The sequence below is a fragment of the Perca fluviatilis genome, chromosome 14 (assembly GCF_010015445.1).
Source record: "Perca fluviatilis chromosome 14, GENO_Pfluv_1.0, whole genome shotgun sequence".
Taxonomy (NCBI): Eukaryota; Metazoa; Chordata; class Actinopteri; order Perciformes; family Percidae; genus Perca; species Perca fluviatilis.
The window spans coordinates 1,689,412-1,715,055 of record NC_053125.1 but is presented as its reverse complement, the minus strand read 5'-3'; the positions used below and the strand labels follow the sequence as shown (position 1 = coordinate 1,715,055).

General features: G+C 40.6%; 1 protein-coding gene across 5 annotated transcripts in view; it reads right to left on the bottom strand.

Moving 5' to 3' along the window:
* The window catches only part of frem1a (Fras1 related extracellular matrix 1a), a 45,395-nt gene that overhangs the window by 7,549 nt on the left and 12,202 nt on the right, over positions 1-25,644 (bottom strand). For 2 of the 5 annotated variants that reach the window (XM_039822823.1, XM_039822822.1), the window contains exons 7-32: positions 25,414-25,545; positions 23,842-24,186; positions 23,595-23,737; positions 22,159-22,355; positions 21,976-22,069; positions 21,720-21,887; positions 21,425-21,633; positions 17,004-17,097; positions 16,427-16,679; positions 14,152-14,361; positions 12,617-12,802; positions 11,898-12,094; positions 11,600-11,789; positions 9,817-9,961; positions 9,578-9,719; positions 7,748-7,943; positions 7,304-7,568; positions 5,386-5,803; positions 3,598-3,799; positions 3,365-3,509; positions 3,147-3,276; positions 2,937-3,009; positions 1,108-1,257; positions 650-858; positions 482-529; positions 213-398 (exon numbers count right to left, since the gene is read on the bottom strand). In XM_039822823.1, coding sequence (XP_039678757.1) covers positions 213-398; positions 482-529; positions 650-858; positions 1,108-1,257; positions 2,937-3,009; positions 3,147-3,276; positions 3,365-3,509; positions 3,598-3,799; positions 5,386-5,803; positions 7,304-7,568; positions 7,748-7,943; positions 9,578-9,719; positions 9,817-9,961; positions 11,600-11,789; positions 11,898-12,094; positions 12,617-12,802; positions 14,152-14,361; positions 16,427-16,679; positions 17,004-17,097; positions 21,425-21,633; positions 21,720-21,887; positions 21,976-22,069; positions 22,159-22,355; positions 23,595-23,737; positions 23,842-24,186; positions 25,414-25,545 — 4,727 coding nt within the window. Of the gene's footprint in view, positions 1-212; positions 399-481; positions 530-649; positions 859-1,107; positions 1,258-2,936; positions 3,010-3,146; positions 3,277-3,364; positions 3,510-3,597; positions 3,800-5,385; positions 5,804-7,303; positions 7,569-7,747; positions 7,944-9,577; positions 9,720-9,816; positions 9,962-11,599; positions 11,790-11,897; positions 12,095-12,616; positions 12,803-14,151; positions 14,362-16,426; positions 16,680-17,003; positions 17,098-21,424; positions 21,634-21,719; positions 21,888-21,975; positions 22,070-22,158; positions 22,356-23,594; positions 23,738-23,841; positions 24,187-25,413; positions 25,546-25,644 lie in introns of those variants that run through there. The other 3 variants (XM_039822824.1, XM_039822825.1, XM_039822826.1) reach the window with 3 other exon arrangements.

Here is a 25,644-nt window from a genome sequence, read left to right as displayed (position 1 = left end):
CCTGGTTGGTAAGGGCAAAACATAAGAATCCAGCACTTTCAACCATGAACATATTCTCAAGCTAAAGGAATGAAGTGATGCAAAATGGCAATTAGTCAACTATCAAGCAACTCCACGAGACATATTCTGGCAAAAGAGAGTTATTCTTTGCTGACTTAACATTACACACATTTTCCAAGAATCAGAATAGGACCAGCAACATTTGTACTCACGCGTCCTTTATTCGGTGCAGGTTTTTGAGGTTTTGAGATCTTTTTTTGAGGATCTGACTTTGACTTAGTAAGCACAGTTGACACCTGCTGCTGTGCTCCCCTGCTGACCACGCGGATGTTTGCCTTTCTGCCCTTCCTCAATGCGGAAGTGTCGTCCTGTACTTGCATTTGCATGATGCCATGATACTGGAATTAAAGAGACAACAGAAATATAGACCATTCTGGCTTTTAAAAGCTTAGATCAGTTAGTATCAGCGGCTGCTGCTTACCGTGTAAACAATGTCTGTCCCGTTGTGAAAAACTGATGAAGGTGCAATCTGAAAGATGAAACAGTTACAGTTTATTTTAAACTGCTTGTTTAAAGCCACTGCAAAAAAGGAAAATGTCAACCTTGATGAAGTCAAATCCAGCGCTGATCTCTTAGAACAGGTACTTACAGATTTTGGGTTGTCCATAACTTTGAATTTCTTTTTTGGGACATCTGCTCCAGGCCTGGAGATGCTGTCTCCACGGGTCCAGATTACAGATTCAGTCCCGAGGGGCAGTTTCTCTAGTTGAATGGATCCATGCTGGGGGTATGTGTCTGAACGAATCTCTTTTCCACCAAGAACAGGGGCATCCCGTTCCTGGTTCAGCCTGTGCTGTCCTGTGGTGTTTTAACTTTCAGTCATGTTTGTGTCTTTGGGCAAATATCAACTCCCTGACTTTTAGACTTAATAAAACTATGACTTGTTGACAACACAACTATACTGTGGTGGTATGGGTAGACAGGACATTGCATACAGTCAAATCCCTTTAAATCCATAGCCATGTAAAAAGGGATAATGGGAAGAGATGCAACCTTGCAAAGTTTCTCATAAGATCTTAAAACTATACAGCTGGGGTTTACTTGTACCTCTTCCTGAGTCCTTGATTGTGACTCGAGCCTTGTCGTTGCTGCCGATCACTGTTCCTTGAGGGGAGACCAGCAGCACTTCAAACATCTCCTCAGCCTCCTCCAGGTGATCCTGAACGATCTCACTTCTCCAGCTTCTCTTTGACACTCCTACATAGACAGACCATCACAACCGTTTCCAAGAGTTGGTGCAGGTCTCATTTAGTGCGACTTTGTCTGTTTTGTAGCTTTAATTTTGCACTATTAACTGAAAAAATTATTGTTTTAGTTGTAGTAACACAATAGACAGTGCTGTTACACTTTTACATGCATTTTTACAATGAGACTTTTCACACCATTTAGTATTGCACTTAGTGCTTGCTCATGGGGAAAATTGTTTGGTCTCTGTAAATTATAGAGTGTGGTCTCTTGACCTACTGGAAAATGTCCTAAGATAACCTTTGTTATGATTTGAAATCAAATTGAACTTCTATTTAGTTGAGTGACTTATCACAAGGTCCACTTACAGTCTTTTGCCAAAGCTTTTAGCTTTAAACATCCTTTGGCCTTCATCAGTGGATGGAGTTTGCTCAGTTTTCACTTGAGTGTGGAATTTTGAATACATAATACGAGGTGGCTGTATATGGAGGGAGATGGTAACCTCTGCCTCTGTTCCAAGATGGTCTCTGGCACGGTCATAGGAAGCATTGAAATGTGGGACAATCTTAATGCGGGGTCCTAGGCGTCCTTTCCTGTATTCTGTTGCCTTTTTAAAGGTGGTTTGATACTTTCAGTGGTGAAATGTAACTAAGTGCATCTACTCAAGTACTGTACTTAAGTACAAATTTGAGGTACTTGTACTTTACTTTTGTTATCCCTCAACCTAGGAATACATGGTGGATTGGTGGATGGGGATTGTGGTGCCCTGAAATACTGCCTGTATGAGATCGAAAACTCCAGGTGCCTCCCATGCATACCAACGGATATGGTGGGGATTCAGTCTGTGTTGTTTTTTGTAGTTATTCATTTAATAAAAGCTGGACTGATCAATATTTTATTTTGACAATGGCTCAAATTGCTATGTTTAATGTGTCACTTGTAGTGACAAAGGTGACAAACGTTCTGGACCAATTTCAAAAAATGTTGTTTTCATTAGTCACTTAGGTTGCTTTCACACCTACCTCGTTTGGTCCGTTTACAATGAAAACTATATCCATGGCAACTAAGCAAACTCCCACCACGGATGACAGCCACGAGATGTGGCTGAAAACGGATAAAGATCGAGGTTAAGAATTACCCTTCAAGCTAAAGAAAGAGTTTAAAATGAAAGCAGCAGAGGCTGCAATTTCCAGTTTTAGTTGCTAGTATGAGTCAAGCACTAAAAGCACTGGATCTTACACACTTCTCATAATTTCCCAAACTCAATAGTATCTTTTGATAGACCCTGCCTGAGAAATGCCCACATCTTCAAGCTCCATGCCCCATGATTGTAACAAAGGCTTTCTGTTCAAATGTTGTCGTCTCCAAGCAAAAAAATACTGATGACATCATCAGGGTAAGCATCTCAGACTTGACATGGCATTCTACAGGCTGAGTAGTACTAACCATTATGACTAAACCAAATTTTATTTTGTCACCGTCTGGTGAAAACCTTGTATGTCCAAAACTATTGCTTTTCAGGAAATGAAAACATAATATTGAGCTATATTGCTTTGACCATGTCAGATGAAATCACTGTATAAATATTTGTAAAACGCACCCATAAAGGGTAAATAAATAGCAAAAATTGGTACATTTAAAAAAGCATAATGCAAAAATGCTTTCTGTATCAGGAACATATTAGGACATACCTGGATCAAACTGAATGAGGGAAGAAGGGCTTATGAGGAAATCTTTTCCAGCTGTTGCAGTCACCTCCTTTACCTGCGATAAAGAAACATGACACAAAAACTCTAAAGGTCTTAAAATCGGTGAAAAAAAAGTATCATGACTGAGTTAAATGTACGTATGTAGTGAGTTAAGAGCAGTTCCCCAGTTTGAATAAGAAATGACTTTCAGACCTTGACAGTGATGTATGAAGACTCTGCCAGGTTTCCTTTTCGGATGATGTCCAGCGAGACAGTTCCCTGCTCCTCACACACAGAGTACTCAGACTGAGACAGCTCCACTGAGGACCAGCTGAATTCAAGTCTGCAAGGCAAGGTCAAGCGCAGCGAAGACTTAACTGTAAATTCAAGATGTCATAGAAATCAGTGTGACATGTTTGTTTTTTTCTTACATGTGAGAGGGCCCGGTGTTCCCTAAAGGATCAGACACTGTGAACTCCAGGCTGTCTGAGAGGGACTCCCTGTCTGAGTTGATGATGTAAGCAATAGTTCGCTTGTTCAGCTCTATCTGAGAGAAGCGTTGTGGTACAAAACCACCTGCAAGAGCAAAAACAAAGACTTTTTTTTTCATTCTACAAAGTAAGTTAAGCTATGATTAAGATGGAAATCAATTGTATTTCCCAACCTGTAGTAATGTTTTCTAGGTAACCAAAGTAGGGCTGGCGAACAATGCAGAATATCAGCTCTTCTTCTCTGCTATCACTGTCTTGGGCCTTCAGCTCAAGAGATGACACGAAGATACCGCGCTGTCCGTCACCGAGAAGCTCTACTTTCCAAAGAGGAAGCAGCTTCACTACCTCAGGACACGACTTATCCAAAGGCTTGATCTGAAAGTATATATGTTTTGTTAAGAAAATAGAGATTGTTTAACATTTAACATCACTGAAAAGGAAGTAGTTTGGACTTGTGAAATCATGTGACATAGCCTATATGATAAACACAAATTTAACGGCCTACACCAGAGAACCAATGACTATGTTTACGTGCACAAAATATTCAGTTTTTTGCCCTTATTCAGAAATATTCCTTTATGGCTAATGAAAATAAATATTCCACTAATATTCCCATATACATGAAGTGTGTGTTTGACAGGGGTTGATGCCCTAACATGTCGTTTATCACATAAAAATATGGGAAAGTGGAGAAACAGCTGGAGCTCATATTTGGAAATTTGCACTTGCGTTTTCGGAGCTGTGATGAGCTGGCTGTGTGAGACCAGCCGGTCGGCCTACAAAAGCACATGCTGAAAAACATTTACCAGCCCCCACAGCGTCGCTGGTATTGTTTTCACCTTGTGTGTCTGTGTGTTTGTGTGTCATGATGGTTTAATATGGTCCTGGAGACACCTACTGTAGCGGAAACTACCACAGAGGCGGTTTTGAGTACTGTACATGTCATGTGTACATGTCTGTCTGTTTTGTTACAGGGATTGCGTCACAACTGTAAAAGAGTCACAAAACTTTACACGTATGTATTGAGATCACAATAGAGGCATAGACTGTAATAATAAAATAATGGACGTAACAGCCGCGACATTACCTAGTTGTTAGTGGACTGCCGTTTTGAAGCCTCGAGTCTGACAAATTTGGCTGTCGCATCTTGGTTTTTTGAAACCATACGTGACGATTTTCGGGCAAGAGGGTGGAGCTATGGGGGATGCCAGTGTTGTCTATGATTTAGCTAAACGCTAAAGAAGGTAGCTTGGTTGGCAGAACGCTGAACAAGACCTTTTTAGGTGACCAAAATAGTCCACTAAACTTTGATGAAGTGAAGACACACACTGAGAGGGTCAAAGTCTGAGACGTGAACACGTATAGCACCCACAAACAAGTTTACAGCTATTTTAATGTACACAGTGCAATAAATGTAAGCATAATTTACTAAATGAACATTATGCTGTATTAAAGAAGACTTGAAACTAGCAATTGAGCCAACAAACTCAAACAAATGTTTACTGAGGTTATAGATCAAGTTAGAAGTAGGGTCACTTTCTTATAGACTTCTATAGAAACTGACTTCTTTTTGGAGCCAGCGAAGCCTCTCCCTCCTGGAAATGAGATAGAATGCAGGTTTAAGGCACTTCACTTCTGTCTATGGCAAAGGTGCTGTAAGTAAGAAAAGAGCTCCCCCACTTAACGCCGCTGGCCTGGCGTCATGGCTGGTGTAATCCCATCGCAAGATGGTCTCAAGTTACTATTTAAAATGGGTACAATCTTATTTCATTACTTACTTCGCTCAGCCCCTCCTTTACACAGCTCTCTCTCTCTGTTTCTCCATAGCTTGCTAGCTTGCCCCCGCGGTCCATCCCCCCAAGGGTATATTCTTAACTCATCGTCTATCAGCTGTGATCAAGGCTGAGGCTGCTGGAGAGTTGTGGCACAACCACAAAGCCTCTACACTCTTTATCACCTACCTGAATAGTGAAGAACACAGGTTCAGTATGCAACTGCCCATCCAGCAGGAAACCCCGTTTGGTGCTGTCAGAGGCAGTAAAGGCAAATCGGTCGATCTGCGATGGCCCCCCGTCATGTTTATATGTTACCTCCATCTCCTGGATGTCTCTCTGGGTGAAGTTTGAGCCAGCAGTTAGTGTTCCACCACTTAAAAGCAGCCTGCCATACTGTGGAGGTTGGAGTAGGACAAAGGTCAGGGCGCTGGGTGGAGTATCAGGGTCAGACATGACCAGGCAGTCAGGGCCCAGGATCATGGAGGAGCCTTGTGGAACGGAGAGGCCTTTGTTGGAGGACAGAGATGGCAAGAAGCGATCCACCATTTCCACTGCAATTTCAAAGCTTCCATTTCGGCTGGTTTTACCATTACTCACAACAAACCTGCCAAAACATACAACAGACAGACTGTCTGAACAAATGTGATCACTGTGAGGAATTAATGGCAAAATTGGCAAAAAGCTGTTTTTGGGTTAGAGAGAAGCCTATTTTTTGGATCTTGTGGCATTATGTTTGCATATACTGAGAGTGATCCAAAGTGCAAGACCTTACATTTAAGCAAGGGCTTGGAAATGGTTGAGTTACAGTATTTGGTTAGAGATGTTTCAGTTAAGGTTTGCGTTTGTGCGGTTCAGGGGCCCATTTTACAAAAACGATCTGCAAGCACTGCAGTCAAATTTGCATGTCCTACAGGGCTCTCGCATGTTAATGAATGGGGGACAAGGATGCCATTTGTTTTAATTAGTAAAATATGTAAAAAAGTGGAAATTATCTCACTTGCAAATCACAGTTTACATGTTGCAAATGTGATGGAACAGGTCCCTAGTTCTTGTTAGTCATGTTTTTTTGAATGAAAACATGCAAACTGTTCCTGTTGCTTTCTGATCAGATGCTGTTCAGTTCCCATCTCTCACTCGTCTACAGGGAGCTCCACCTACAAGCACATCTTGTTTTAGGTTTACGATAAAATCTGAAATGTTTGAAACTCATCAACGCGTCTGGGACAGCTTATGATGAGACCATTTGGACTAGACAACTTATGATGACGGGCACGAGTGTGGATTGTGTGACAATTTAAGGGCAACCATTTAGAAACCTTAAACATTAAATAAGGTAAAATTGACCCCAAGGATAATAGGATGGTTTAGTTCCTGAACTGCAAAGGTGTATATGCTAATGGTTGTTCAGCCATTTGTCATGGCAATCTTAGTCTATATCCATGACGTTCCACATCCGGGATTGCTTCGTTGCCGCTGGAAATTCCGCCCGATTTCACTTTTTTCGGCCGGATGTCTGTTTCCTTTCGCTTTCTTTGTGTTGGAATTTTAAACTTGTGTGGATTTATGAGGACTATGGTTAACTGCTCTTCAGATCTCTGCAGGGTAAATCCAGACAGCTAGCTAAACTACTTGTCCAATCTGAGTTTTCTGTTGCACGACTAAAACTACTTTTGAACCCTCCTCCGCAGCGCTGTGGAGAAAGGTCTGGCAAAGCGAGACTATGGCAATCTTAGTCTGGCTCAACGGTTGACATTGCTGGAATAAAGCCTAACATCCCGATGTCCCTCCTCTCTTGCTATCTCCGCTATCAGGGCTTAGCGCCTCCCAGGACAGTTGTGATTGGTTTAAAGAAATACAAACAAGCCAGAGCATTTTTCCCCCCTATCTAAGAATAGATAGCAGTGTAGCCAGACCATACTGCAGTGCCTACTTGGCGGAAGTTTTATTAACATAATAACGTTAATGTACCATGTAGTTAGCATAGGATCCACTTCTGAACCACAAATTATTACACCTAAACAACATAAAATTGGTGTTTTATACATAAATAAATCTAACAATGGGAATTCATAATTTCAAGCTGTATAATGGTTTCTAGACTCACTGAAAGGTTTCTGTGGGTGTGATGGCTCGGTTGTCATGCACGTAAGCCACAAGGTTGGCTGCTATGTCCATCTGGCTGAAGGTGGAGATGCCCAGTCCGGGATGTTTGATGTACTCTATATGTCCGTGAGCAGGAGGGTTGGTGATGATATACAGAAGCTCCTCTGGTTTTTCTGTGCCATCGTTGGCTAACAGCACATCTGTGGTGAGAACCACACGATCTCCACGGCTGACGTTCGCTTGCTTCACAAAGATGGCAATATTTCCTGGAAATCATAGCGGAGAAGACATTTAAAGGCTAAGTTAACACTGGGACCCCATCAGTATGAATTGACACTGGGCCGAGGGCAGGGAAATTATGTGGCTAGGCAGTCAATCATATCACAAGTAGACAATTTCATCCAAACCTATGTCTAATGAAGAATTTAAGAGTGAATTCCGGTACCTTTTTCTAGATCTTTGACAGAGATGTGGAAGTGCTGCGGTGGTGATTGATTCTTTCCATCCAACAAGTAGAAGACAAAGAAGTCATGTGTTTTAGCGCTGTGCAGGCCTGTATGCACGTAGCGCAGAAGGTTCATGTCCACCATCTCCTGGGAGCAGTTTCTCCCCGCTGTCAGTGTCACCCAGTCCTGGCCTTCCTGAGACAGGAGCACAACACCTCCCAGTGTCATCCCATGTTTACAGTGACAACTGACACAAATATCATATAAATGTCCCCAGTAGATGAGAAACGTTCCATGTCCAAGCCAATTCCTAAGATCAACAACATTTTGACCATTCAAAACCAAAATAAATTGGTCTCCACCAACTCCTGAGAAAAATATCTGCCTCTTTAGCTGCTAAATGTTTACCAGCTCATCTCTGACTGTGTCTGTCTGCTGTTTGCTGCATACAGTGGCTTTGTCAAAGCTTTATTACTGAAAACAGCTGCCTGCTGCTGCAGGAAACAAGTTTGATGAGAGTAAAGTTTATGGGCCTGAAAACCAAAACAATGAGCCAAAAAAACCTAAAAGGCCATGCAGAGTTGAGGGGACATATTTTACATTGCACAAAGTCATTTGTCCATTGTTAATATAAAAACATGTTTTCTGTCATACAGAGAGAATATTCATCGCTATTCAATTTGAAATATCTTAATGGTGTAACAATTAGCTATTGCGCAACTGTGGCCCCCTTCTAGCTATGAAGGGGACCCACTTAGGGGGGTTTTCTAGCTTTGTAAACTGTGCCACTTCACTTGGCACTGAACTAACTTGTGTATTGCAAATATTAGTTTAAGCAACACAATCTTTAAATAGATGTAAATACAGTATTTTTTTTCTACTTCCCAACTCCATCAATGGTCCTTTCTAGTGAATTCTGTTTGATCTGGGTGAAGTTGCATATTTTAGTGTTATGTTCTAATTGAAAAGGGCTAAATCTCACCTTTCTTCATGCGTAAGATGTCCAATCCAAAATTGCACAAGGCAACCACATGGTGAAGAACATACATTTATTACAAATAACTCTGAGCTTGTACTGGCTGATGATTCAGCATCTCCTGACAAAATTAAGCACCTGCATATTAAAGATAACAGTACTATTATAAACTTAATGAGCTGCGTCAGACCCATTCAAACTGGCTCCCCCAGATTTCCTTTTACACATTTTCAAATGTAAAATACTATTTATACTTTGGCTTGGCTGAATACTTGATGGTTATTATTAACTGAGACTAATATACTATATTTTCCCAGTATGCCTAGCAACATTGTAAATTCAATATTAAATCAATAGTCAATGTCAATCCACTATAGCAGCAGAGCAGTAGCATTAATGATTTATTAGGGAATTAAAAAGGCAATGTGACCGGCGAATTCAAAACACGAGGGTAAACATCGGGGTAGCCTTTCCCAGGTGGAAAGAGCTAATGAAGGAGAAAGATTTTCAAAGAGATGCTTTCTTCTCGACAGGTAAGTCAATGTTACGGTCTAAATTACAAGGGTAATTACTTACATTGCATACATGCTCACACTAATGATTCAATGCAGTTTGTTTGAAATAACGAACATCATCACCCGAAAGAAAACTCGATGAATAGCTTCTTGGTACATAACGACTACCGGCATTTCAAAAAGCGAGGTGCTAGAGAGCAATATTCGTTTGAATGCAAAATACAATTTCACCGCTAGATGGGATAAATTCCTACACAATGTACTTTTAACACAGTTAAATTGAAAGGGGACATAATATCATCATATTCTGTGTGTATCTTGTAAGACACTTCACCAACCTTAAGCTGAAGTATTCCTTGGGTAGGAACACTATCAAATATGTAGCTGACCTCTGAAGAAGGAGTATCACTGTCCTGTGCAAACAGTGTAACGCTGGAAATAAGCCTGGCTTCTCCTGGCTCTACGTCTACTCCATTGTTCCTGAAGGACAGATGATTATGATAATGTTCAGTTACTTTCCCACAGTGATGTGATGACTCACTTTAAACAGGAAGTGTAGAGAAGATGTTCGTCTGACCTAATGACACGAGGCTCCTCGTCATTGACTGGCAGCACTTTAACCATCACTTGTCTTTGGATTTGGTGCCTGCCATCAGTCAACTGGATGGTAAAACTGTCCTCCATATTCTCTGAGTCATCGTGCATGTACATTAGATCCATTCCTAAACGCAAATGATCAAACAATTTATTTGACTCATAAAAAGATGTAATATTGAGTTTAAATTATTCTACAAATGCCTGCATGCTCAGTTTAGTTATAGAATTCTTTTTTTAAGGTTATTTTTTTTTACTTTTATGGCCTTTAATTGACAGGACAGCTTGAAGACAGGAAAGAGAGAGGGGAGAAGACATGCAGCCAAGGGCCGCAGGTCAGATTCGAAGCCGAAGACTCAGCCTACATGGGGTGCACACTCTACCAGGTGAACTAGAGGTCGCCCCCATTATAGCATTCTAAGAGTGGTGGACATGTGGACAATGTTTTTTGTGATCCTCATCCTACTTAAAGGACAGGAGTTTTTCATGTTTCAATAGGTTGTTTTAAATCCGAGAAACAAAAATCTTCTCTGGGGTTCCACAAGGGTCAATCCTTGAGCCATTGTTCTTCAATCTGTACATGCTCCCGCTTATTATTCTTATAAAGAAACACAATATATCCTACTATTTATATTCTGATGACACACAGTTGTACATTTCATTTTCCTCTGATGATCTCAGTCCTGTTAAGAAACTATTAAACTATATTTATGATATGCATCAGATGGCCGCCCACCAAAAGCCAGGTTCCGTCAGAGGTTTCTGTCTGGAAGTTTTTCCTTGCTGCTGTTGCACAAAATGCTTGCTCTTGGAGGAATTTTTGGGTCTCTGTAAATTATGTGGATGGTCTAGACCTACTCTAGCTGTAAAGTGTCCTGATATAACTTCTGTTAGGATTTGACACTAAATAAAATTAAACTGAATTGAATTGTTAGTTCTTCATTCAGTCTCCTTGTTGTGGCAGGTAAGGGGCGGAAGTTGTTTTGTGCACAGCTATGGAACTGACTGGGCTGACTGATGCATCTGTGTCACACTGCATCAACGTGCCGCAACTACCGGAGTCTAGTTAATGTGTCATGTGCTCATGTGTTAATGTGTGTGTCATGTGTGCATTCCATTCTATAGAGACAGAGCGCATTTTAAGTCCCGCCCCCAAGGGCGGAAAAGAACTCTCCGCTCTCCATTGACTTGTATTGCATGAAGGTGCCTCCTCGTCAATTTTGTCTGCTAGCAAACAACAGAAAAATGCCTTAAAGAGAGAATGGGGAGACTGTGGGATCATGGCACTAACCTAACGATATGTCCGACGTTAGTTGTGTTAGCTTAACTTACAGACAGTTAGGTTAAAACTGACATTTTGATATTTGACTTGGTAACAAAATGCTGGCTGCAAACTTAGGCACCTTCCAGCAATACTAGTCAATGGAGGGTTAGTTATCTTGCGTCCGGACTCATTTTATGTTACTGAGTTGCATCGCTCATGACATCATTTTACAGTGTTCTTGAGTCTAGCAGAAGTGCTGTGTCCCCAAATGTCAGCAAGTAAAACTAAATCATAACTGGTCATTTTGTTAGTTTGACCAGTATAAATGGTGATCTTTCCCATAGGACATGAAGGCAGCATTAGCACTGAGCTGACTTTAAAGGTCACGGGACAAACTGTTACCCATAGCAGATTAATTAATCAATGACCTGAAATACCAATATATTGTTAATTTCAGTCCTTTGAGTGAAATAAGACTTCAGAGCTGACATGTAAGAAGTACCATTTGAAAGATCTATCATTGTGAAGTCGACCACAGGGGGTGGAGGACTGGCTCCTCCTCTCCTGTGGGTGATGATGCTGCCATGCTGTGGGGCTCTGACCACACTGAAGAGCATGCTGTTCTTGGGGACATCCAGATCCATTGCATGTAAAACTGATGAGTCCAGCTGCTTCATTTCTCCTTCTCGTACCTCATCACAGAAGGATAGCATAGAACATTGGACCATATCTTGTGAAGAAAAACTGATAGGAATGTCTCGTTTTGGTTGTCAGTAGTGAAACTGACCATAAAAACTTACTGTGATGTTCCGAGCCACAAACTGTGGGATCTCATCGTTTGTTGGGTTAATAATAACGTAGAAGGGGACATGGGCAGAGCTGTGTATGCCGTCTGACACACAGAGCATGAACTGGTCAGCTGTGGGCTCCATCCTCTGGTGTCTGGACTGTACATAGTTCACATGACCGTGAATGATGTCTTTGTATGTAAAGGAAGCTGGGGAAAATGAGTACAGACAGAAAAACACATGAAATATTATATTTTCTTGTTCTCCTACCTGATGACAACATACATCATAATGCAGGCTGTCCTCATTCACTGTTATATACATATACTGTACCTATGAATCTTAATGCACTGTAATTCGTATGTAATCCACATATTTATTACTGTAGGCCCCACACTGACGTTTGCTATAGGGCAGCGACCTCTAGTTTCTGTAGTAATAATGCCCAGAGCAAAGAAGGAAATCAGGTGACGTAGTTTGAGGGTGTCTAAATCTGCATAGGGAGGGAATTGGGGTGGTGGATAGGTTCCGAAACTCCTGAAACACTTGACTTTCACCCGAAGAGACCAAAAGTAATTATTTGAATTCAAACCACAAACTTTTTTCTGATCTTAACCATCATGGTCACGTAATGTTCCCAGTCGATTATTTACAGCATTAAATACAAGGGTCATATTTCTAAAGATATCATACAAACCTGTTAATGAGAATATATGTTGCATAATTCTTACCTATGCTTATACCCGTGTTGCTTTTCTCAAATCCAGGACTAGGCAGGACATTTTCAATGTAGCCGAACTGGGGCGGAGAAATCAGACTGACCACCAGTTGGTCCAGAACAGTGTCCACGTCAGAGGCCTTCAAATGAGATGCAGTTATTGGTGCAGACCCACCTTCATCCACAATAAATATGTCTCCTGCAAACAGAAAAAGACAAATCACGCTTTAAGCTTTAAAAAACAACTTATAAAAATGATTAACCATATAACCACAGTATTTGTATATTGGTCATCCAAATCAAATTATTTTATTTTGTTGTTTTTCTATTTTTCTATTGTAAGATTATGGCTGCCATTTTAGTCAAGTTAGTGACTATTTTAACCACTGTGTTGATTATATCATGTTTGTAAATATTATTATAGCTTTATTATCATTGTCATCAGACTTTAGCTTACATTGATATCCTTCACTGTATTCTCTTTTTATTTCTTATAGACCACGGACACCAACTTACAGTAAAATATCTAGTCTTCACACACAATGTACAGCAACTCAAAATAAAGCTCTGTGAAGAAAGAGTCTTCTCTGGAGCCTGATTCTGTGACTGGAGTCAAGTCTATATCTGCCACCTGAATCATCTTAGTTGTTGGAGTTCATAACTGCTCGTTTCAGAGGCGGCTAAGCCATCTGAAGACCCCTTGTGGCGCCGGGCCCGAGTTTTATCCTTTTGAAGTGGTCCTCAATTGGGTGTAATTGAAAAAAATAAATTAGGCTGGCTAACATGTTAACAAAGAGTTGCCTGCTGAGAGTCTGAAATCCACATCTGAGAAATGTAAGGCTTTTAGCCTAAAAATGGAGCTAAAAGAAGCTAAAAACTAATTAATATATATATTAAAAAAACAATATGAATTGGATTCAGTAGATCTCCACAGAAATGGTCAGCCACAACTGAATATTATCAGCTTATAAACTTGACAAGCTAACATTAGCAAACACTTGCTTATTTACACATCTAACAGAGCAACATTAGCGTTCATTAGCATTTGAGCCACGTTTATGTACACCTGTTAAGTTAAAGTCCAATTCTCATACTCCTTAGCTCTGGTTTGGTCTCCCACAACTCCAGTAAAAACATATTTGGATACAGTAAGCTTCTAGCTAAGTTTTTTAACTTTCTTCAACTCGTGGATACTTAGCTTACAGGTTTTAGTGGCTAGGAGAAGCTAAAACATAAGTACATTTATTTTAAACAAAACAAATGAATACATGATATAAGTTTATGTATTGAACATATTTTACATCAATTTGTCTTGTTGGTTTAATAAAAAAAACACCATAAACAGATATCCATGGTGTCATTAAAAAAAAGAATTGTGCTAATAGACCTTTTTCATGGCAGACATTCGAAATTGCAGGAAACACACAGGTGTAATTACAGTGATAACACAGTTTCGTCATTATTTTGCACAATAGTGCATTTGTAATTCAAGTTATAGCTCAAAGCTGGTTCTCTGGACACTTTTTGACTGAGTTAGAAACGGCCCACCTGTTGCTAGAGAAGGTGGTTGGCTGTCAACTGGAAACACTGTGATGTGGAGGTCATACACAGGCAGACTGTGTCGTACATGTAGCTGAGTCATGTCTCTGGTCCTGGAGGGATTTTCTTCACTGCAGCATAGAGGAAAGTTTTCTGTTTCTCCGTCAGAAATAACAAAGGTGATGGCGTCATGGCGAGGAGTGAGTCCAATCTCCAATCCTAAAACCACAATATTATAAAGTGCTTTTAGAGACAGTCCCTACTGTACTGCATTGTGTGATGGATAGATGGATAGATGGATAGATGGATAGATGGATGGATGGATGGATGGATGGATGGATGGATGGATACATAGAAGGACAGACAGACAGACAGACAGACAGACAGACAAAGTGATGGAGTGTGTGTGTGTGTGTGTGTGTGTGTGTGTGTGTGTGTGTGTGTGTGTGTGTGTGTGTGTGTGTGTGTGTGTGTGTGTGTGTGCATGCGTGCATGTGAAGGAGCCTAATAGCAGAGGAGATAAAGCTGTTCCTCTTCGTTTTAAATAAACAGTGGCAGCATACAGTATCTCCTGCAGAGGGCAGTATCTGAAGGTGCTTATACTTGTTTATCTCTCCAAAAAAATGTATTGTATATGTTACATGTGAAGGTGCTTTGTAAAAAAATAATGTATTGTAACGTGTGGAACAGCTAGAAGCATAAGGCAAAAGTCACAAAGACTATAAACCAGAGATCTTCAACAGGGGATCCGGGACTCCTAGGGCATCCTCAGAATTTTTTGGAAGTTAATTTCAAAAACTAAAGTGTCTCAACATGAATACAACCTATTATTAGCGGATTTAAATCAGCCTATTTGTGAAAAAAAACATTGATAGGCTTACTGCCCCATAGGTAAGGTAGTCACTAAGGTAGCCATCCACAGATACAGGCAATCCTAAGGATTCACTGTGCCACATGTATGTTTAACATTATAACATGATTTATAAAACCATGCCAACAATTATTACTTTAATAGCTTTTAATCTATGTGCTAAAAAGTTATGTATAAAAGCTTTTGCCTGCCCTACACGTTGTTATAGGCCCAGTTTAATGCAACTTAAAGGTATTGTGGAGGATTTTCTTTTTCCGGGTGGATCATCAAGACTATTGGTCCTCCTAGTTGTCAATCATTCTGGCGCTATGTTTACGTAAGGCCGTCGTACGTGCTCGTCCCTAGGGTAGTTTTCGCTTTCTGCGCATGAATACTTTCAGGTGTATATGTGTGGTGAGCTACGAGTGTCAACGAAAGGTATGACAAGAAGAGAAAGGCCTCTGAAAAATGAAACAAGACCGGAGTTTTTTTGGGAGAATGTTTCACACGCTGGCGTGCGCTAAAAGCACAGGTTGGGCTCTCCACTGATGCCTCAGTCGCGAAGTTTCTACTCGAAAGGTAAAGTTTGGCATGCTATTTGGAGAAATCCATTTAAAATCACTGCTAGTGAAAGTTGATGTAAGCTATGATTAGCGATGCTAGCCCTGGCACAAGTCATTTGGAAAGTAGGCTTGTATGAACCATGCCGACAGCAACTTGTAAACAGTGCACTCTCGTGCACACGTTTAATAAGCGTTACGTCTCGGGAGCAGGTAGAGTGTTGCGCATGTGCATTTTTTCAAAAAGAGGAGAGGGCGGATCTTTTCTAAAATTCGGGAAAATCCTCCACTATACCTTTAATTTTATACATATATGTAGTAGGAGGTCCCTGATCCATCTCTCTTAGTTAAGGGGTCCTTGGCTTAAAAAACATTGAAGAACCCTGGTATTAACTAAATGTCAACTTAATTTTGTCCCATTTACTTTATAACAGGAAATATATCGTAATAATGCACTTCCCCTAAAATAGATAAATAATGTGCAATTAAAAATAATGTGTGACTTGGGTTTCCCCTCCACAACATCTTGACAACCAATTTTGCTCCTTAAATGTGGATACAGAGCTAAAGTACAAATATCTTTGTATTGCAGCTGCTGATAGTTGACATTTCATGAAATTGAAGCTACACAGTATATGTAACTGGTAAATGGTAAAAGAACTAGTTGGGTATGGGACATTCTTACATTCCTAACACCCCTCCCCCCCCACCACACAAACACACACACATTTCTCAAACCCAATTTTTTTTAACAATAAACAGACCTATTATATGAATTCAGCAGTGCCTGAGCCTAAAGACAAAATGTGTACTGTTAATTGGTCCCAGAACAGCTAGAAACACTTCAGCGCTAAGCCCACTGTCCGCTGCCCACCTGTGTGTTTGTAGGTGATGATCCCTGCAGTGATGTCTGCCTGGATGAAGCAATCAACCACAATGGAGTTTCGGAGAACGACACCATGATACGGCTGCCGGGCGATCAGGAAGACCAGGCTGCTGTTGTCGCTGTCTGCATCAGCAGCGTAGATATATTCAGCTGTGATGACTATTTCCTGTCCCTCCGCACAGCTGAGAACTGGTTTCAAACCAGCAACCAACACTGGGACCTCATCATTGATGGGAATCACCTGGAGATAAAAATAAAAACTTGATCTGTGCATAAGAAATGCAATAAGGAAAAACAGAATGTCATAAAAATAAGATAAAATAGAATACATAGAATGCATAACATAAGATGGAAAATAGAACCCACTGAATAATTATAAAAAAAACGTGCGGGGTAGAGGGTCAGGTCAGGTGCTGATCCAAACCTTGTTGTTATTGGTATGGCATCCAAATGGCATGCATTTGACATGCAAGGCACTTTAGTATAAGCATTAATGGTTCAGTTTTTAGGCCTGAGGATGTACCAATTTACCAAGAATGTCATAATGGTTGTCCATTGCTATTACCTTCACTTTCAGGACAAAACTGCCTGAATTGGTTCCATCTGTTGCAGTGAATTCAATGGTGTCCTCTACAGTTTCTGAGCTGTCGTGATTGTACCTGATTGACAAATGACAGACACAATTCAGATTTGATGAGGGATGATGATAGGTGAATTAAAGTCAGAGATCTGTTCTAAGCAGCTTTGATACTTGATTACTTAACTACCTCGCACTATATATCCTAAAAACCATTTCAAACGCAAGCTGGTGACAAGTATCCAGATTTACAGTGTTCTTAGAAACATATAGTGATAAAGTGATACTGTGCTTTTCCACTGAGAGCTGGGGGACCTGAGCTTATATCAATATGTTCTTTTAAAACTGCATGCCTTGGTAATGGAAGTTTTGGTCTTTTTTTCCCTTATGGCATATAAAAAGCCATAAGTACTAAATACTAATAGAACAAAACTTGAATCAACTGTATAATCAGTACTTTCATTGATTTAAAATTACTTCATTGGCCACTTGGGAGCAGAACTCCACTATAAGCTATGGGTAATGTGATGGCAAAACGTTGCCTATTTAGCAGACACAAAACAACATTAGCATTTATTGGAGTCCCGTTTCTGTCATATTCACTTTTTGTTTAGCTCTGTTTTGGTCTCCAACTCCTGAGTAAAGTATTTAACACATTAGCCATAATAGCATGAGAACTGGATGGATATTAAGACTGTGTTTGTTCTGCCATATAGTGGTCAGAATCAGCCAGAAACCACTGAAACTGTTCCCCAGATGTATGCAGGGTTAAAGTTTTATTAGATACAACTCTACATCTAATGCAACCCAACAGCCCTTTGTAATTCTTAATGTTCAGTGTTGGTTATATAAGTACAATACTGGTCAAAAGTTTTAAAACACCACAATTTTTCCACGTTTTTATTGAAATTCATGCAGTTCAATGTCTTATTGTACTCTGAAATGAAAGAATAGAACAAATGAACAATTTAAGTTAAAAAATAAATCAATTTAGAAACCAAAATGTATTCTAAATTTTTGACTCATCAAAGTAGCCCCCTTTGGCAGATATAACAGCTGAACACACTCATGGCATTCTTTCTACAATGGAAATCAAATATTCTTCAGAAAGTTCTTCCCAACTCTGTTGCAGAAGTTCCCATAAATGTGTGGCACTTGTAGGTTGCTTTGCTTTCACTTTTCTGTCCAGTTCATCCTAAACCAGCTCAATGGGGTTTAAGTCTGGTGACTGGGCAGGCCACTCCATGTTTTTAAGCTTACCATCTTGTTCGTTTTTGCTAAGGTAGTTCTGGCATAGCTTGGACTTATGTTTTGGGTCATTATCTTGCTGTAGGATGAACCCCTGACCAACTAGGCGCATACCAGAGGGTACTGCATGGCGCTGCAAAATGCTGTGGTAGCCGTTTTGGTTTAGGGTGCCTTTCACTCTGTACAATTCACCGACGCTGGATCCAGCAAAACCATCATGCTTCCTCCTCCATGTTTGACAGTTGATGTCACACACTGAGGAACCATCCTTTCGCCTACTCGACGGCGTACAAAAATCCTGCGTGATGAACAGAAGATTTCATTTTGATTCATCAGTCCATAGCACCTTCTTCCAGTCTTCAGTAGTCCATTGACGATGTTTCTTGGCCCAGGCAAGCCTCTTTTTCTTATTCTGACGTCTTAGCAGTGGCTTTCTTGCTGCAACTCGACCTATCAAACCTGCAGCTCCAAGTCTTCTCTGTACAGTTGAAACTGAGACTTGCTTATTACGACCACTATTAAGCTGTGCTTGAAGCTGTTGTCCTGTGAGCCGCCTATCACGCAAGCTGTTGACTCTCAGAAACTTGTCTTCTGATTCTGTTGTGGCTTTGGGTCTGCCAGACCTCTTCCTGTCAGAGTTTCCCACAGTTTCTAAGTGCCTTTTGATGGTGAAGAATACTGTACTCACTGACACCTTGACTTTCTTCGCAATTTCTCTGTAGGAAAGACCAACAGTCTTAAGTGTTATGATGGTCTGTCTCTCTTCCATTGTTAATTGCCTTTTTCCCGCCATTTGTATGGCAACACACTACTTTCTGCAGTACAATACTGTTCATATAATGCTCACGAGGGTACGGTACCTCAGTGTGTTCCAACAATACTTTTATACAAACAGAGGGGGTTGTAAGTAATCCAGACAAGTGTGAACACCTGTGGGAATTGGTAGCACCAACTTCAAAGCTTGATCAACCTCCATTGCTGCAGAACAACTTTACGTTGTTTACCCATTTCTTGTTCCCTGAAAAAGGCCTTTTTGTAAAATTCTGAAATGTACATTATTTTTCAGTTTTGGGTAAACTTAAATTTGTTTTAACCTCAGGCAGTTCACCACTTACCTTTGTACCATTTCAAGCTATTCATTGGACTTGGAACTGCTAAAATTTCAATAAAAAACTAGAAAAATTGGGGTGTTCTAAAACTTTTGATCGGTAGTGCACATCCAGTGCTATGTCTTTTGTTTAGACTGTAGTTAAAAGTGCTGTTGTATTGAACTTGTTGGGACCATCAGTGGTGTTAAACCTGATTTTAACCAAAAGGCCTCAGATTAAACTGACCTCTGGATACAAGACACACATGTGGCACATGTGCTCAGAGACAAAGAGCTCAGAGACAAAAGACAGGTCTACTTGCAAGCGCCCCAGCCTGGTGAGTTCACACCTCCATGCGAAAGTCCCAGCCAGAGGGGACAACTGGCAGGAAGTCAAAGAACTTCAAGATTGTAGTCTTCACACTTTCAAGAGTTTTGAGTCTTCCTATTGGTTCAGCGGGACCATAAACACAGCATGATGTCTTAACCTATAAATAAGCCTGATCAACACAAAATCCTTGTCTTCAATTGCAACTCACGTTGCTGAAAGGAGGCGCGCAAGCGCTTGTGCTAAACTTCTATTTTCTGGAGAAAGTGGATTTAATTTCGGTGGATCCTATGAAAACGCAACAGTGTTTTTCATATCTGCAGTGAGAAGGAAACAGCGTTTTTCTTCTCAAAGTCGACTAAACTTTTCCCCTTGCTGCCTTTTTGGAGGGAAGTTTCTCCGTGGCCGCTGACGAGCGCCAGGGACCCATTCTGTTTCATTTCTGTGGAAATCTATGGACAGAAACAAACGGACTGAACACACAGTAAGAAGGCTTACGTCTGGGCAGAGAGTGTGTTTTAGTAATGAGCAAAGGCTAGCTACCACTTGTTCGCCATTAATGTGATCTGATTTTAATCATGTGCTGGTCCATATGTGATTATTAATCTGTTTCTGTGAATGTATCATTGATCACGATACTGTTGATATGTTGTGTTGAGTAGCTTGGTAAAACTGTAATTGCTACCTGCTAACTCCCCCTTTCACGGAGTTTACTTACTGTCTGCGAGATAATCGCAGAAAATCAGCTGTTAGCCACTGGAGTGGTTATAATGACCGAAGTTTCCCTCAGTAAGACAAAAGTCTCAGAGTCTGCCCTAACTGCACGTAGGTCCAGACCTGAGTGGCTGAGGGGGGCTGGTCATTATTGATAACTAAGATCAGTTTCTCTTTCTTTATCCTTTCTTCTTTTACTAACATACACACACACACACACACACACACACACACACACAAGCTAGCCACGTAGCTCCCGTGCTAACGCTGCTAGCTTAACCACGTGGAGTTGGCATAGTGTTTGTACAGAGCTAACACATGGCCTAGCATACTAGCTACAGGCTAAGCTTGCGTGTTGCCTAGCAACCCACTCGGCCTCTTTAACCCCTCCTCGTACACCCAGCATCACTACCGCCCTCTTGAGGCTAAATAGTTATGTGCAGCTCACAGGAGTAGCCATTTTGGTAGTTTTTTTGTGTTAGACTACATTTCGACACCGCCCTCTCCTTTTTCACTCACACACACACACATACACACACGCACACCCACACACACACACAGACGTGTCCATGACACATGTTGCTTTGTTTTTGCTTTGTTTTGGTTGTGATATTGTAAAAGGTATATACATTTTATTATTGAAGGATTGATTGGCTACTGATAATTGTGACGTTATTAAATTCTATTATACTTAAATAGCAGTTGCTTGTGATTATTTGTGTACTTATTGTAATTATTGCTGGTTGAACACAGGTCCGTGCTCGAATTCACCCCTTCCTTTGTTTCCTTTGAAAGGATTACCACAGAAATGAGACTGTTTCACAGTTTGATTATTGGTCCCTTACTTGCAGGGTGGTGCCCCATTTTGATTGTTTGTCGATTTGATAAAGTTATTAATAACCATATTCATAACTTTATTAATATTGATAAAACATCTTTGATAATTTGCCCATTATCAAATCTGTACCCTACGAGTGCCCAACAAACTGTATTATAAAGGAAAATGAGGAAACAAAATGAAGGATATCTGACCTAACTTTAAGGCTTTTTAGGTCTTGCACAGTGAAAGAGTGGCCTGGATTTAATGGGAGTCCACCTAGCTGCAGAGCTCCATGCTGTGGTTCCCTCTGAAGCACCACCTGCAGGGCTTCTTCCATCGAGTCCATGTCTGACAGCAACAAGTGTTCAGGGCCGATCCAGCACTCCCCTCCCTCATCTACAGTCAGAGGGTTGGTAATAACCTGAAACAGAACGTATCCACGCTTTTCTATACACATATCCACACTCAAGAAATAGGAAATATATACAATTGCATTTTCTTTTCCACCTGTGGCGGCTGGTTGTCTACTGGCACCACAGTGATGTTAAAGCAGATCCCAGTGACTGTTTTGCCCAGGTGGTTGGTTACAGAGAGAACAAACTGGATATACTGGGGGTAAGGGCCAATGTCCAAGACTGGAGGCATGTAGGCTACTTTCATGAAGTTCACTGCATGCTGTAAACAAACAAAAGAAAAAACGGATACGTTTTGGATTAGCTAGTCTGACTGCATTTGTTCCTGAATAAAGAACTAAAATAATTACCTGTGTGAAGAGCCTCAGCAGTGGTGCATTGGAGTCTTTGGTGAATTTGGGTACGCTGTCGACTAAGAACAACCTCCCAGCATCTGGACTGCTGCTTATGAAGACAACAGCGCGCAATTCAGACAGAATGTTTTCCCACTGTTTGCTGTCCAGTGTGTTCTCTGAAGGTGAGGACCTACTAACCTGTGAGGACCAGTGTAGAAAGGTGGAGTAGTAACTGTATATGTAAGCTCACTGTCAGGGGACTCCTGGTCTACAAAATGAAGCTGCTGCCGTGTTATATGGACCACTTCTGTTTCTTTGATCACAAGACACCGACTGGAACCAGGAACCTCTTTGGGTGGTTGGTCTGGAACAGGCTCTATGTGCACCATCACCACCTGCACCACGAGGAGACCATTATAGATGGAAACCACTCAAAATAGCTCAAAGGACGGCAATGTCAGTTGTTTGGCCAGTCTACCACCACTTTGGTTCATAATTGAATATTGCTGCAATAATTAAATTGATTGTCATAAGATTTGTTACTGGCATCCATGGTCCACAGGAGGTGCATCCTAAGACTTTGGTTATCCCTTGAGGTTGGCAGTTTTGCTTTTAGGGAAATGTCTTGAGACTTGAAAAAGGAAGATCCCATACTCTGCTCTTGCTTAGCATCACCATTTATTGAAGAAACTAATGTTTCGGCCGGTCAGGACCTTCGTCAAGAGTATTTACAACAATGAATACGATGATACAATGATCTTAAATAAGTATGTAATAATGTAACTTTTACTTATAATAATAAGTAGTTAGTTTCTTCAATAAATGGTGATTCTGAGAAGAGTGTGCCATCTTCCTTTTTCAAGATGAATGTGATAGACAAATGTTAGCCTGCAAACACACTAAACTAAAATGGTGATATATAATGGTGACATACATAACCATGTTAGCATTGTCATTGTGAGCATGTTAGCATGCTGACGTAAGCATGCAGAACTGCTAGCATGACTTAATTCATACTTCTATGTTAAGGGGTTATGGTGTAGCTTCAGAACCATGTTGCTGCCGTAGAATAACTACATGTTGAGATAATAGGAATACCGCAGAAACTGCAATTGTTGCTTGTATTTTCTCCAAGTTTCTGATGCTGGGGGAGATGGTTGATAGTGCAGACCACGTGAAAAATTCAGTAATTTTCCCCTTTTCAGTAACTCAGATCTAGCAAAGCCATCTCCACTCATGCTCACCACAATCACCACTCTTTATCACAGTGAATGAAAGAAGATAAACATCAATCGTACAAGAGAATGCTACGATTCAGTAATCAACCAGAGACCACCGTTCAACCGTCACTCTGTACCACAAAGTGATTAGTGGATTAAAACACCGAGCCCCTTTGCTAGTACTCCCGTGACACAAACACACGTTTCTGGGTGAAACTTTTTTCCACAGGACTTAAACTCAGATTAATTGAAGTTCTCAAACCCTGTCCCAAAGATATTTTTTCCAAACACTGTATTCAGCCTGTAATGAAAGGCCAACCATGATCATGATCATTCAGTATGAATTGAAAGGGTGTTCCCTCATCTTGTCCTTTTTACTACAACATATGTCAGAGATGTGTTGCTGTTACCCACTTGAGGCTCTGACAGGTTGGGGGGGTCATGGAAATCAGACAGCACCACCTCAAAGTAGTCATCAAACACCTCGTTTCCTAGGTGTCGATAGTAAACCATGGACTGAGACAGGTCTTTCTGCAGAAAGTGGCTGACTGGATAACCTGGATTCAAACAAACAGAAACATGACAAGATTTGAATAAAAAAATAAAAAATAAAAAAACTCCATGTAGAATAAAATAAGAAAATAAAATCCATTCGCCCGACCCGTGAGCCCTGATGTTGGCATTTTCATGACCTCTCCTGCCTGTGGGGGGCGGGTGATGTTAAAGAGGATGTAGTCGTCGCTGGAGTCCAGGTCTGAAGCCTGGAGGGTGGAGCCTCTCAGTAGAGCCATCTGTCCCTCAGACACCTCCAGCAGCATGTTGGTGATGAGGACCGGAGGGCTGTCGTCCTTCGGCAGGATGTTGATGGGGAACTTGTGTCGGGTCTGATGGGGGCCGTCAGTGATGCGGAAGATGATGAAGTCTTTGGTAGAGTCGCTGTCGTCGTGGTGATAGTGAACCACGCCTGCTTTGATGTCATTGACAGTGAAAATGAAGCCCTTTCCCCCTGGATTTCACATTAAACGATCAAACAAAAACAGAAGTCAATTAAAAAAGAACATTGATATGTGTTACAGTAATATTGTCCGTTTACATTTTGATAGTTTTTTTTTCCTTTGAACCAACGTTTTAAATCCAAAAACTGAAAAACAGAGCGGTTTTGTTTTTCTTTTTGGTGTACTACATCTCAGCAATGTTATAGATTGTCTATCTCATGTATATTATGTTATCACCATTTCACTTTCGCATATCCATCGACTTACTTACATCTCACTTTGTGCTGGCATTGTAATGCCTACTTAATCTGTACCTTTGTAGCCTATTGTATTTAGTTTTCTTGCACTATGTTGAATGTGAAACTGTATGTTGTCTAGTACGCTTACGTTTTTCTTGGCCAGGTCGCCTACTGGGTTAAATAAAGGTTAAATAAATAAAATAAATCACAAATTTGTTACCAAGCCAATTTTGTTTTTGCAAATTTCTTTTTTTCATTATTAGACACGGACCTAGATTAATAGATAGATAGAAAGATAGAATAGATAGATAGATAGATACAAAAGGAAAGACTTACACAGACCTAATATCAAATATCAATACAATTATATATTAATATATATTTTAAGCAAATGTGATGAAGACACAAATACTTATGCTACATAATTTATATTTATTTAACTATTTCAGACTGTTCTCTAATATTTGCTTTTTAATGGTGTAACACAGATGAAGCATCCTCTGTTTTTGACTCTGCTTTCATTCCCTCAACAGTCTGCATTGTTGCACTGTCATGGTTCACTATTGGTGAATGGAATGAACTTGCATGTCAAAATTCCACAAATCTTTGGCTGATTTTGCTACAGTTACAGATCTCTGATCTGAAAAAAAGCTCGCTATAGCAAGAGCTTTGTGCCTTCTGCCGTCACTGCCTTCAACAAACTGAAGCAATAATACTCAATAAATCATGTTCTTGTGAATGTGCAGATAACCATAAATTGTCTATCTATCAACTACTTGTATGTACGTGTATGGTTAATGATCAGCAATTTAATCAAGACATTATTCAGCCCTATTCACTGTTGCTTAAGGTTTGATTTTTGGAACAGCCAAAAGTACTGCCTGATGATGCACCAGCTCATAATGGATTAACTGTTAATGATTTTACCATGAATGACCTTCAAATGAAATTAAAGTAACCAGATAGAAGTGGCAATGTGTGGGTTTGTTGTGTTCGTACCTCTGACAGTGAGCTGTCCATGCTGCAGGCCGTCCACAGTGATGATCCGAACAGCATTCAGATTGTCGTTGTCCACAATCTGGAGCTGCTCCCACATTATTGGCCGAGACTGACCCTCTAACAGGCTGAGACCTATAAGACAAATTGTTAATAGAAAAACTACTTAGCTAAGTATACAGTACATGCCAAGCATAATTCTGAAAGATACCAAAAAGACCAGAGAGTTAAAAG